The 14321-nt window shown below is 38.5% G+C and overlaps 1 protein-coding gene across 12 annotated transcripts in view; it reads left to right on the top strand.

The window, feature by feature from the left end:
- AFAP1 (actin filament associated protein 1) overlaps positions 1-14066 on the top strand; it is a 114976-nt gene extending 100910 nt beyond the window's left edge. For 3 of the 12 annotated variants that reach the window (XM_085223532.1, XM_085223533.1, XM_085223531.1), the window contains exons 13-19: positions 729-986; positions 2229-2343; positions 4140-4304; positions 4813-5003; positions 5694-5855; positions 7628-7834; positions 10697-14066. In XM_085223532.1, the coding sequence (XP_085079658.1) occupies positions 729-986; positions 2229-2343; positions 4140-4304; positions 4813-5003; positions 5694-5855; positions 7628-7789 (1053 nt within the window). In that variant the 3' untranslated portion in view covers positions 7790-7834; positions 10697-14066. The other 9 variants (XR_014883230.1, XR_014883229.1, XM_031553212.2 and 6 more) reach the window with 9 other exon arrangements.
- Positions 14067-14321: the final 255 nt, after the last annotated feature.

Raw genomic sequence — 14321 nt, 5'->3', positions numbered from 1 at the left:
GAGTTGCATACTGCCACAGCCAGGATGGATTAAGGAAGGATATTTGGCAGCCAGGCCCATGATTTCTTTTAAGATTAATTGAATGAATCACTGGAGTATTGTTGTTGAGCTTTCCATTTTTCTGAAGGAAAAAAAAAAAAAAAAAAAGGAAATGACCTGTAGTTATTATTTTAGATAGTTAACTTAGAATGATAATCTTACAGGAAATAAAATGTAATACTAGCATACCAGCAGCTGATATTCACTGCAAATACGTATAGCCTGAAGAAGGAGGAAAAAAAAAAAAAGAAACAGAAAAAAAAACCTTTTGGCATGTGTTAGCAGTTAGGCATTATTACTTTTAACAACTCATGTACCAGATATAATCCCACAGATTCATCTGTGCAGCCCATGAGGGTCTCCCTGTTAACACATTCTCCTTGTGCCCCCCTCAGTGCTGAGCTAATAACTGATGATACAGTCTGTGAGCAGAAAGGATAACAGGATAGCATCAGCTTGCTCATGCAATGGAAAATGCAAACGGCTATGTGCCATGTAATACAATGCTTCCTTTCCATTCTGTGCCTTCTCCCACCTTTCTGAGTAGTTAGCTTCAAGTGTAAGCAGTGAGCATGAGCTTGCTAATTGTGGATGGCTTGCTATGGGTCAGAAATCTTACCAATGTTTTAATTTCACTCAGGTTCTGCATGGTGTATTGTTTACTAACTGCCAAAGTGTGTGTATTGCAGTGGGAACCAGAAGATGGCTTTCCTTCTTCTCGTAGCAGGAACATGGGAGAAGAAATGCTTTATGATAACGCAGGCCTGTACGATAACTTGCCATCTCCAAAAATCTTTGCGCGCTATCCGCCAGCTGACAGGAAAACCAATAGGTTATCTACTGACAAACTCTCCTCTAACCATTACAAACACCCTGTCTCATCCAATCTGTCTTCTGCTCAGTCTGTCACTAATACCTCTGCTGTGGGGAGGGGATCTGTCTCACAGGTACTGTACTATTTAATACTTGATAACGCTTTTTATTTTTTTGGCTGTTCTGTTTATCTGATTGTTATGTTAAGGACGTTGGGCTATTCCAGTCAGTGTGAGCACTGAAGTGCTTGTGGGTCAGTCACCAGACTGCTGCCAATAAAACAGTTTTGCCAAGTGACACATGGGTAAGGCTTTCTTCATGAGCTCATGATGATTTACAGATTGTAGGTAGTACCAAGCAGATAGATGTGGCCTTCCTTGCTTAATCTGAACACGTATGTAGCTTCCGTCTATCTCCTTGGCATACAGTAGTGACTTCAAAATTAAAAAGAAAAAAGAAGTAGCATTGTAAGTGAAAAATGACTCGGTTGTGACAGCAAATTCACATATCTGGAATGATTAAGCTATATATTATATATGTATAATGTGAATATATATAAACAAATACTAAATTATATTATATGCACCATATTTAAATTACTGCCTGTTATTTTCTTCCTGAACTTGGTCTGCTGCATCAGGATTCTCATTCCACTTTCTTTTCAGTCCTCTAAAGGTTTTTGAAGGAGATGTGATGAAGATGCCAGGGCACAGATGTGCTTGGCTAACACATTCTAAGTGGAAATGTGAGGAGTAGGCAGCACAATGTTTCTCATCCTTGGTTTCATTGTTTCATTTTTTTCAATAAGAAAAATTTTTAGAAGCTTGCAGTCGTAGAATAGAAAATAATGTATTAACTCTTAACATTTAAAATTGTGTAACAACTGAATCATTTTGAAACAAAAGCACATGTACCAAATGGTTATATAATAAATAAGAAAGTGTTGAATTTTTCTGTGGCAAACCGTGTTGAGCAATCAATGAGGGCAATCAGTGTTGAAAAAACTTTTGTGTTTCAGGAATATTTACTATATGAAATTATTATAAGGAACAACTATTCTGCCTCACAGTGGCTATATTAGTATAGTAAATGCTTGATGTTCAGATAATTTGGAAACCATGGTGCCACTAGAAATGGAGTGTTCATCCCCTCATTATTCCTGTTCCTGTTGATTTCCCTTCTGGGATCCAGCTAGCAGGCTGCTCTCAGAGACCAAGTCCCTGGAGAATGCTTTGTCTCTAGCTGGATCAATGCAATCTATTAAGGCTCTCTGAGCAGGCTGCTTTTTGTCAAGATTTGCCCTTGATGAGTGGATAACTGCCATGCCAGAGGCACAGGAGTAGCTGAGGCCCATTTGTACTTCTATTTTTAAACAGTTTAAAGGCAAGAAACCTCCTGCAACTGCTAACGGGATCACTGGAAAAGTGAGAACATTAAATAGCCAACCAAAGAAACCTGAATCGGTGTCATGTGTGAAGCGCACAGCATCCAGTAAGTATATCTACTCACTGCTACCACTGTGAATGGAACCATGAAGGTACCCAAGACAGCTGTCTTCTTGGAAAACAAGATGAATAGCCACTATAGCTCTTCTATATCTGAGAGACTGGGCAGGAGATGCCCACCGTGACATTGAATACGAGATACTGTGTGCATTAGTGACTCATTATTACTCCAGCCATGCCATGATATAAAAGGTTGTAATGTGGAGAATGATAAATGTATCTCTGTGGCTGCAAAAAGCCATGAGAGCAGAGGGAAAAAAAATTAGTAATGATTCTTCATTTGGAGTGTAGGGTAATTTTGTATTCCTGTGGGAAGAGGAGAGTGAGAAGCTAGGAATGTCATGAGAACATTATGGTGCTCATAAGAAAAATTACTCTTATCTCTAATGAAAAAGATATAACAAAATAATGAAAACAAATGTACAGCTTAAAAGCTTCCTTAGAGAGATGAGATTTCAGACCATAAATAGCAAATTCAGAATATGGATTCTTCTGGGCAGGTGGATTGCCCGTAGGTAATATGAGTACATCCTTTCTGAGATGGAAGTTCAGAAAAGAAATTTTATAGGAAGAAATGAAAATATGAGAAGACTTGTCAAATTTCCAGCCCTCAAATTTTTAGTAATTAAAAACAATCCTAACAGAGATAGTTTTCCTTAAAGAAGAAAAGACAACAAAGAGCTATAGTTGTAATTTTTAACATATGGATTCCAAAATTTGGCTTCTGCTAGTGAAGGAATGAATGTGACTTTTTGAGACTGTGGTAAATTTTTAAGGAGTCATGGATTTAAAGGGAATATAAGAAAATAAAGTTAGGTTTTAGGATTAAAAAATTGTGTCTTTCCAACTACACAAGTCAGTTGACATTGGAGTCGATTGTTGGAGAAAAGGCATCTCAGTTGCCAGTGGCTGACTTAAACTGGTTAGGCAGCTGTTTCTCAGGAATAGTTTAGGTAGAATGGACGGCCTTCAGATATGCAGACAAACTGATCTGTGGGGTGACCTATTTCCTTTAAGTTGCTACAGGAGCAGAGGTATAATTGTGCCTGTGAAATAAATTAGAACAAATATACGTGAGCCAGGAAAAGAAAGCATTTCTATGGGAAATTAAAAAAAAAAAAAAAAAAAAAAAGAAGAAAAGAAGGAAAGAAAGAAAGCTCATAAGTATCAAATAAACCGAGAATGCCATTTTGTTCTATTCAGTCAGGTGAGAAAAGACGTGCTTTAGGTACTAGAAATAGAAATGGAAACTAGGCAAAAAGGGCAAATGTAGTTTTGTAGTTTTTCCTTTGACCACTTCAAATTAAAAATCAGGGCTTCTGAGATAAATAGAAGCCTTCTTTCCTTGCTTTGAACTACAAAGAAGGTTAAGACATTTTTAAAAAACACTGTAATAAAACCTAGAGGTTAAACTGTCTATCCTATAGTATTTCCTTAGCTGTGCTTCAGAGCTCAGTAGGAATCGCATAACTTCAGAAAAAGCCAGTGGAAGATAGATGTCCTCCAGACATGAAGTGCATCATGTGATGTTCAGTTCCAGGGTACAGTTTTGGGTTTTACTGTTAGTTGAACCGAGTCATTGAGGCAACGAGCTGCCTGGACAGCTGAGGAAGCACATGTTCACTCACACACATCTATTCTATAAAGGCTTGATTAACCCGAAGTTAAATTGAGGAGGGTTAAGATTTTTGTATATACTATTTTAACCTGTGACCAAAGTTTAAATGGCAGCAGACAAGGTCCAACTGGATCAAATAAATAATTACCATCTAATATATACAGATGCAGAACAGTACAAATATGGTAAGAATCGTGTGGAGGCTGATGCAAAGAGGTTACAGAGCAAAGAAGAGGAACTGCTAAAGAGGAAAGAAGCGCTGCGGAATAGGCTGGCTCAGCTCCGAAAAGAAAGGAAAGATCTACGTGCTGCCATCGAAGTCAATGCTGGTATGAGATGCTTTTTTGTGCTCAGTCCTGCCTGTGACATTTTGTGATGAAGAGATGCCATTATGTGAAATTTGGTCTTGATGTTAAATTATAGTCTGTAATATCTGTATTTGGTTTTTATACATATACAAATTTTGTATGCAGATGTCTGTGTACATATAGATACACACACCTATGAGATGATAGTGATGCATATGTAAAGCAAGCATAATATGGGAATAATTTTATTGTGGCTAGCTAATTATGTTTTCATTACATGGAAAAATAACAAAGACATTGATTTGCAGTTAGACTTCAAATCTGGGGAAGGAGCCTGAAAGATCGCATTTGCTTCCCGTTGCTAAACTTTTTACATGACAAATGTTTTTTTGCAAATTATGCAACATTCTTGTGAAGTCAGTGATTTTTTGAGCCTTTCTTTTTTTTCTTTTAAAAAAAGAAAAATAATTTTTGTAGAAGTGTCAATTAAAGCTTCCTGTTGAAATAACAACATTGCTGTGAATGACAGGCAGGAAGACCCAAGTGATTCTTGAAGACAAGTTAAAGAAGCTGGAAGAGGAATGTAAGACAAAGGAGGCTGAGCGTGTAAACCTGGAGCTAGAACTGACTGAGGTGAAAGAGAGCCTTAAGAAAGCCCTGGCTGGTGGCATCACACTGGGCTTGGCTATTGAGCCCAAGTCAGGAACATCAAGCCCACAGGTATGCAGATTCCAAGACCACAGGCTAGGAGGCTAGGATGGCTCCATTAAAATAAGTGGGAAGTCAGAGTTTTCCAAAGGTTTATTAAGTACATGAAATAAGTATACAGAATTTTATCTTCATTACCTGTATTCTTCATCTCTGTATGATATACTTTCTAAAGCAATGGGGAGCAAGAAGAAGGGAATCACAAGTTGTATATATGCGGTTAATATTTGTGTTAGGACAACGCACAAAAGCTGACTCACCCTTGTCCTCACTCAGGGTTTGTAGACAGAGTTTGTAAACTGAGATATTTCTCATTCCCAAGGAGAGATTTAAATGCACCATATCATCATGCAGTGACTGAGATCTATTTGTTTTGGTCACACTGTCACCCTTTGCAAAGACTGCATCCTACACATTGGTGATGGAATACGGTATCCCGGCTGAAACAGCTGGGTAGTTGTATCACAGAGATCATAGAGCCATGTGTCAAACCTCCCCATTACCCACTGTCATTTTATTATAGAGAATGAACTTTCATCAGAGAACATACGCTCTATTTCTGTTGTAACTCCTTCTTCATTTACTCATCATGATCATGAAGACAATTTCTTTAAAAGTAGTTTCTGCATTTCTAAGTCTAAGCAATATTGCCTATGTGACTACTTGGAGGAAACTCAATGTGGGGTTTTCACTCTTTATTAGTCTCCAATTTTCAAGCACCGAACTTTGGAAAACTCTCCAATCTCCAGTTGTGATACCAGTGACACCGAGTGCTCAATACCTGTGAACAGTGCAGCAGCTCTGAAGCGACCTCCCTCATCAAACAGTTCTCCATGTCGGGGGCATGTACTTCGAAAAGCAAAGGTGAGAAGACATATATAGTTTTCTTTCTCTGTTCTTTTTCTTACTTACTTTAAAAAAAGGATTTATGTTTACTCATGGAGAGATGAGAGAGAGGGAAATACTGGCTCTTTTTTCTGTGGGTGAAATTTAGCTTTCTGAACTGGCAGTGCCATATCAAGATCATTTGTATTACTTCATCTGTGCTTTATAAATGCTGTCCTCTAGGCAGGAGTGATTTGGGGGAATCATTTGTAGATTAATGATAATCGGATTTAATTCCACTTCTCCCCGTGTTCCTTTCTAACTTTAATTTGCAAGGAAAGTGGTGCGTAGAGTAGACAGTCCATCTAGAATTCAATGTTACACTAAGCTGCATAGCTGAAATTTGTGTGAGAGCTCACAGTTCTGATGGAACACATTATCAAGGCTGATCTTTGCCAGCTATACAAGAAGAGAATAATCCTGCACTATATTAATTGAAAATGCATTGTGCAATTTACCTATTCCTAAAATGCATTTAAAGTAAAATCAGTTTAATTTAATTCAACACGTACCAGGCTGAAGTTTGCATTCCTGTTGTAACGCTACAGATTTTTTTAATTTTTGTGCTTTATATTTAGTGAGATTTGCATGATCATTCTTGTGGGCTACATTTGCAATAGAACCTAAGCACGTGGGCAGCTCTTAAGTAAGGGTGACAGTGGTAGCACTGGCTCATGCTTTTGTTGATTGGGTAGTTCACTTCTAATTGCAATTATAAGTAATAATAATCATAGACAGCTGTTTCTGTGCCATCCTTTTTTTTTTTTTTTTGAAGTAATAAAACATTATTCAAGGTAGTTGTTTTTTTAAAATAACTGTTGTTAAAAGCAGTCACGGTCTTCGTTAATAAAACACATTTACATTATCTGAGCATAAGCCTGGTACTTAAATGTACTAGATACTAAAAAATCATCAGCTTAGCAGATTATTTGGTTCTATGACCCATCTTATTGACTACCTGTGTCTCTTCTAGCCGCCATTAGGCTCTCAATATTGCAGTGAATTAATTCTCCTGCTGGAGCTTATGTGAGTGTGTTTCCACCAGCGTTCCACAACTTCCTCCCTCTTTGCCATGAGCATCAGTAGCCTTTTCTGTTAGTTGGCCTGATTCATTTACATTCAGCTAAGAATAATTAAACGGGGAGTGATTGCTTTCAATTCTTGTTAACTTTGAAGTTTGCTGCTTCTGTTTGAAACTTGGAGAAGAATTTGTGCACTCCAGATCTTATCTTTGAATTCCAATTATGCTGTAATTTGTCTCATAAAGATATCATCTCTAACTACACATTTTTGTTTTGGATTTGCATGTTAGCACAGCATTACTGGGGAAATGTGTCTAGCAGTCAGAGCACAGTCCTGACAAAAAGCAGCATGGATTTTTTTCATGAGTGCTACAGACTGGTCAGGCTCGTTTAATCTTTAGATCTGGAGGAACCTATAAAAACCTGAACAGTGTTGGTGTAAAGAATACTTTACAGCTGTATTTCGTTTTTGTGTTCAGCTTATACCATACAGGAAAAGTCCTGCCGTGCTGTTCGATATCACTGCACTTTGGGTGGCACAATAGGTTGGTCAAGTCCTGTTGGAGGGGAATCATGAATATAAGATTAGATTAATCTGAAAGTCTGTAGAGCTACTAAGTGCATTTCCCACCCTGGGAAAAATAACTCAAAGTATCCAATTCAGCTTTAGCAGCTTTTTCCTGAAAGCCTCATGCACTAAATATTAACAATGAAATTTTGCTGAATTAGACAGTGCAACCCAAGCTGTGCTCAGTCCATTCGCCAGGAGCAGCAGCCAAATCCTGCCATCAGGTATGCATCTGCAGCACACCCGCCTTTCAGTGGGCGTTAAAAGTGCATATGCAAGGGTGGAATTTGGCTCTCAATTCTTCTGGCCTTTTGCAGTTGTGAGTGAGCCCAGGCCTTATAGATGTGGCTAAACAAAAGGAGTCACACGTGAGTATCTCAGAGCAGAACTTGGCTCTCTGCGCATGCATGTCAGTGCAATGTGTGGGAGTGAAACGGATTTCACATCCGTGCTAACACTTGTGTCTTCAGCAGCTGGCAAGTCTCCCAACATTATGGTTGTATAAGCATTCAAATTGTTGTTTTTTCACTCTCTACCCTGCACTGAATGCCTCCCTTTTCACTCTTTCCCTTGCACCAGGATGCTGAGCCCGTCACCAGCCACTCTTGTTTGCAGCCGCCCTCTTGGTAGCCCTGGAGCACTGCACCCTTCTCTGCTGCTGGATTTTTATTTTTTTTTTTAACTTTTCTTGTAACATACGTGTTTTTAGCATGTTGGGGCATATTTTGGGTCAGTCAGAAGGAATTGTGATTTTGTTAATCTGTGTTGCTGGAAGGAGACTGTAGTAAAATGAGGTCTCCTGGTTTTCCAGCTCCCGACAGGTTGTCGGTGTTGACTTAAACATTCTTTCATTGATTTGAACCTGCAGGAGCAGTGGAAACCAACAGACATTCCTTCTGCACCTGCAAAAGAAGCTGCTGCTCTCGAGGCTTATTCAACACTTCTTTAAAAAAAATTCTCTTCCCAGTTGCTCAGCCACGGACTTCCTGTAGAGCTTTGGCAGCACAGACATAGAGATTATATATTTAACACCCGTTTTAAAAAGTAATCTAGAGTTCATCAATACTGTGTTTAAAATTTAGGTTTGTCATAATTTAAATTGTTAAATTGGATGTTAAGAATGTATTATACTTTAATAAAATTACCTTTTATATGGAAAAAAGCCAGCCAAGCTTAAAAAAAATAGTAAACTTATTTTTCCTGCATTTCTAAAGCCACCAACTGTGACTTTTGATGGTGTTTTATAGTCATAGAGCTGTTTAGCCAAACTAATTCTTTTACCGCTTTCAGCAGCAGAAACAGATATTTACATATATAAATAAAAGTTCTCAGCTAGAGCTCTTAAATAATGTGGAGTGAGCATTAAACTCAGGAATTCAGCTTGAGAGCCAAGTTAGCAAGCTGCCTGCAGAGCATCTCCGCATAGTTGATGGCTGGGAGAGGAATTTGTAGACCCCTGTTCCTGGCTGAGAGCAGCTGTGGGATGGCTCCACAGAGATTACTTCAGTGAGAGGCCAACTCCTTTAGAGCTTCATTATTTCCTATCTCTGTATGGATGTGATTTAGGGAGTTGGTACATCATAGATGTACTAAGCTGAGCCCAGCTTTCTTTATCTCCTCTGCTCCATTGTATTGTTAGGAAGTACTGTAGCTATCAGCCGAATCAATAGTCTCAAGTTTGATTTAACAGGGTGTTTAACCATAGCAATCTTACTGTGATTTTTCACTTACCAAGCAGAAGAAGTGGGGTCAAGTGCATCCTCAGCAAGTTTGCTGATGATACCAGGCTGTGGGGTGTGGTCTAGAGGGAGCTAGACAGACTTGAGCAGTGGGACCAGATGAACTTCATGAGGTTCAACAAATGTAAATGCAAGGTGGGTTGAGGCAACATCCACCAGCAATACAAGCTGGGGGGTGAAAGGATTGAGTGCAGCTCTGCTGAAAAAGACCTGGAGGTAACAGTCGATGGGAAGCTGTATGTGACCCAGCAGCCCAGAAAGCCGCCTATATACTGGGCTGCATCAAAAGAAGTGTGGCCAGCAGGGCGGGAGAGGTGATCCTGCCCCTCTGCTCTGTGCTGGTGAAGCCTCACCTGGAGTGCTGTATCCAGATGTGGAGTCCTCAGTACAGGAGAGACATGGACCTGCTGGAGCACATCCAGAGGAGGGCTACAAAAATGCTCCAATAGATGGAACAGCTCTCCTACAAGGACAGGCTGAGAGTGCTGGGGCTGTTCATCCTGGAGAAGAGAAGGCTTTAAGGTGACCTGATAGTGGCGTTTCAGTGTCTAGAGGGGAGCTACAGGAAAGAAGAGGACAGACGTTTCAGCAGGGTCTGTGATGATAGAAAAAGGGAAATGGCTGCAAGCTTAGGGAGAGGAGATTTAGGTTGGATATAAGGAAAAAGTTTTTTTTTTTACAGTGAGGGTGGTGAGGCACTGGCACAGGTTGCCCAGAGATGTGGTGGATGCCCCATCCTTGGAGACTTTCAAGGTGAGGTTGGATCGTGCCCAGGACAACCTGATGTAGCTGTGGATGTCTCTATTGCAGGGGAGTTGGACTGGATGACCTCTAAAGGTCCCCTTCAACTCTAGGGGTTCTATGATTCTATGATAAAAAGTTCCAGTAATAACATTTTTCTTTTAAATATATGAAAGCGTTACAGATTGCATGCTTTGCAGTGGTTGGTAACATTCATTATCCTCAGCTAAGAGGCAGGGAAACGGAGCTATAGAAAAGCAAAAAGATTTCTAAAATTTAATGAGCAGTAGATCAACTTAGATTCTGTATATAGGAAACAAATGTAGTGTTAACTATTCGATTTACTTTACCCTACCTAAATCTCTTTCCTTTTTTTTGTCATATAAATGTGTGCCTATCAGGAATTTTGTTAAAAAATAAAAAATTTTTAGAAATGGAAGAGAATAGCAATCACTGTATGTCAGCCATAACAGATATTAAATGCTTGCTTCTCTCTCACATATGTAACGTAGAAAGCCCTAGAAAGCACTAGGAAAAGGTTTCCAGGTGTAGTTGAATGGGGTGGAAAGTGGAAACTGACTGTCAGGTTTTAGCATTCTCTAACTAATTTGAGGGCTAATGGCGGAATCCAGTAGTGTCAGTGAAAAAACTGTTACTGACCTCAGCTGGCTTTGGCTTAGCACATCTGATGACAATGGTGAAATATCTTGATTTCTCTAACATTTTCCATATTTCTTTCCCCCCTTTCAGGAATGGGAGATGAAAAACGGAACATAAGTACAGCAAAACCACTCACTTCCATAAAGGCCTTGCCTATTATGGACCACAACATAGGCTGCAAAGGACTCATCCGGTGTATCAAGCGATACAACATAAGAAGTTTTATAATTCTGTTAAGTTAATGGTAGCTTGGCGCTAATTTGCCTGTATTCCCTCTACTGTATTGCTGTGTAACTACATGTGCCCCTTTTTATTACCTGTAACTCTTTATTTCCAGCTTCACTGGTAATGCAAATGGAAACCAAAAAGCAAACCAACCGTAGTAAGTAAAAAGAGGCATATAGTTGCAATTGAAAGTTTACTTTCTGAAACAGTACAGACCAGCAGTGTGAATTACATTGCATCAAATGGCCTGAACAGCACTGAAGACTGGTGCATTATTTAAGACAGATGTGAACTCATTTCAGATAAGTACTCTTGCAGGTGACACTGCTTTGGAGAGCTCTGCATGACACAGAGGTAGCTGAGGCAAGTGGTCACATTGCTACTAGTGGTCCATGTGGCAAAAGAAAACTGAAGAAATGGCTTCACATGAATGGCATGACCTGCTTGGACTGGGAAGTGGGGAGTTCATCACTGCTACTGCCTTGATGGCAGTGAGAGACAGTGGAATGACACAACTCAGCTGAGAAGAGTTTTCAGATACTTTTTAAGGTAGATTTTTGTCATTGGAAAATAAAAAGCTTCCACACATTGAAAAAAATAGATTTTAGTACATTAGCTTTATTCTGAGGCACCAGTCATTTTCAAAAGGCTTGTTGCCTAGCAGTGATTCATTTCTGATTTTGTTAGAAGGCAAACAGGTATTTTTAGATATTGCTTCTTTTCTATGCTTTTTGAAAAAGAAAAAGAAATGTAATTGAAATTAATCCTCAACAGATAATGGCAACTCAGAATAGCTTTTGAGGTCAGTCATGTATTTTTTTTTAAATATAGTATTGTTAAACTTGAGTTATAGAACACTGCTGTACTTCATTTTCTTCGCCTTTTCAGACCTCAGCTGTTATTTTTGAGGAAAACAAGACTGAAAGGATGATAATTTCAAGGCTTTTTTATAAACATTTTTACAAAGAATTGGGGATTTTCTCAGACAGAAGTCGGATTACTAGGAAACAGTATCTTGCATTTTAGTCTGTGACATTATAGACGTGTTCATCTTTGTCTGTGTGTGTCACTCCTGTGAAATTACATGCATTAAATTGCCAGCTGAAGCCTTTCAAAATCTCAAGATTGGCATAAGATAGAAAAAAACAACGTGTAACAAATTGGGGTTTTTATTCTCTTTGTTTGTTTTTTTAAGCTTCTGGAAAGCCTTCAGTCATGTTCTCAACATTTTTCTCCTCAACTGTGAAGATTAAAAAACTAATTTAAAAAAATTGAAATACTACTCATATTTTGAGATAATTGGAGAAGTTAGGGCTGGAAACTTGATAGATGATTAGGACTTGCAATTAAAGTCGCAGAAGCAGGCAATGCAGTAGTTATCAAGGATAGCAAATCTCTTTACGGTCCAGGCCCACAGGTTGCCTCTTCTCTTTAGGAAGAACTGTAATTCCTGAAGCCTAGACAGGTTGTGACAGCTGATGTGGTCAGCTGAGCATTCAGCTCATCCCTGACCTGCTGCATCAGAGGAACTCCTGTGGGAGCTGTTTGGATCAGTAAACCCAGGGCCCCAGCGCTGAACTGTCAGAAAGTCTCAATGCATGGCAGCTCCCTCCAATCAGGCCGCCGTGAATGCCAAGTGCTTTTGAAAAGTGGGTCTGTAACAGTCTACATGCAAGGGCTAAATCCTGTTCCCAAATGCAGTTAGGGATCTAATTGACCTTAGCAGAGGAGAAATGGGGCTCAAAATTAGAGAAGGCTCTTTGCTTCTTGGGACTGTGCTTTGCACAAGGTGCCACGAGAATGCGAATATAATGGGAAAAAAATATCAATGTGGTTCTCTGTGAAACCAGGATATATGTATATTTTTTTTATATTAGTTTAGGTCTGCTTACTTATTAACTCTTTAAGTGGAGAGCACATCCCATACTGTATGACTATGGACTAAGCAGTATCAAGTTCCCATAAATTTTAGCAGAAATAAATTTGAAAGAAAAGTAAGTTCATTTAGGCTTTTTATTTCAAATTAAGTTATTTATTTGTATATTTCAATAAATATTTATTTTATATCTGTACATATTTATGATGCAAATTAGGCTTCTAGTCAACATTTGCAAAGATGTAACAGTTGCCATTAAGTGGTCCCACAACAAGTAATGCAGAGTAATCAAAAGTAATCAAATTCAGTTCATTTGAGTCAATCTTATTTACCCAATATTGGTGTTGTATCTTCCACCCCCTTTCACCTTTCCTCCTGCAAAGGGTCCTTAAAGCCATCCCCCCTTCCCCCTTATCCTTTAGTGACATATCTATTCTATATAATAGCCAAGGTTTTGAAAGGATGAAACAACAAAAAACAACTCTGGAAATAACCTCTTGATAGACCACATCCAGTGCTGTGAAATACGTTCCATTTTGTTTAACAGTGCTGTTGCTGTGTGATTTATATAAAAAGCAGCAGAGCTTGTATTTTCCACATTTTTATGATTTCAGGATCACCAGACAAAGTCAGCGATAGTATGACTTTTTTAATGGAAAAATATTGTATTTTAAACCATTGCATATCTATGTCTTTTGAGAAGATGTTATACTCGTGCTTCCTCAAACTCTTGTTACTGTACCAGGTGCTTTGAAATTTTTTTTTAATAAATAAGTGATGATTTTTTAAAGACAACATCATAATCTTGGGGGATCAGATGTGTTTTTTTTAATGAGGTGATTGTGGTAATTTGATTTTTCAGATGGAGAGTACTTAATTTACTATCTTTTTTTTTTTTCATTTAAGACACTTTCAAACTAATTGGCCAGGCTGTGTGTTGTAAGATAATGTTCTCATATTAAGAATGTAATTATTTCCTTATTGTATTTTTTAAAAACAAAATCATATTTAAAAATCTCTGTGAAAAAACCATGAAAGAAACATGAAAAAAGTTTTTGTTTTATTTTTGTTATTGGATATGTTGGCGGTGCCCATTATAATTGACTGTAAATATAGTCTTTCTACTGTATTTCTCAATGTATTTAATTTTGTCTTTTGGCACACATCCATAGAAACTTCTTTTTTTAAAAAAAAGTCCAAACCAGACCCACCTACAAACGTGTGTCTTAGTAGCTTCAACTAACTTTATGCCTTTCTAGTTTATTCTTCAGAAAGTCTTGCAGAGTGTGAAAAAAGACAGGCACCTGGTAGGTGCGACAGATCCAAGACCATTATTAATAAAGTTACGTGTCATAAATATGTATTTGTATTGTTGTTTCTTGGTATTTATCCTAATAATAGGTACATAGCATCTTAGCATGGTACCCACAACAGTCACCCTGAACAGAATATGATTATTCCCTATCAGTCAGTTGAAAAATGCATGGATAATATAGAATTAGTATCACATCCATCCCCATGAAACTGCAGTGAAGTTCTTATATGGGAACTGTTGAGTCATGGCCTGAACCACTGATTGAGCACCTGGGGAAAGGACCTGGTCAGCCCTGAGAG

Source organism: Meleagris gallopavo, chromosome 4 (genome assembly GCF_905368555.1).
Source record: "Meleagris gallopavo chromosome 4, MGAL_WU_HG_1.1, whole genome shotgun sequence".
In the NCBI taxonomy this organism is placed as follows: domain Eukaryota; kingdom Metazoa; phylum Chordata; class Aves; order Galliformes; family Phasianidae; genus Meleagris; species Meleagris gallopavo.
The sequence above is the reverse complement of the archived record's forward strand: the minus strand, read 5'-3'. Positions and strand labels throughout refer to the sequence as shown.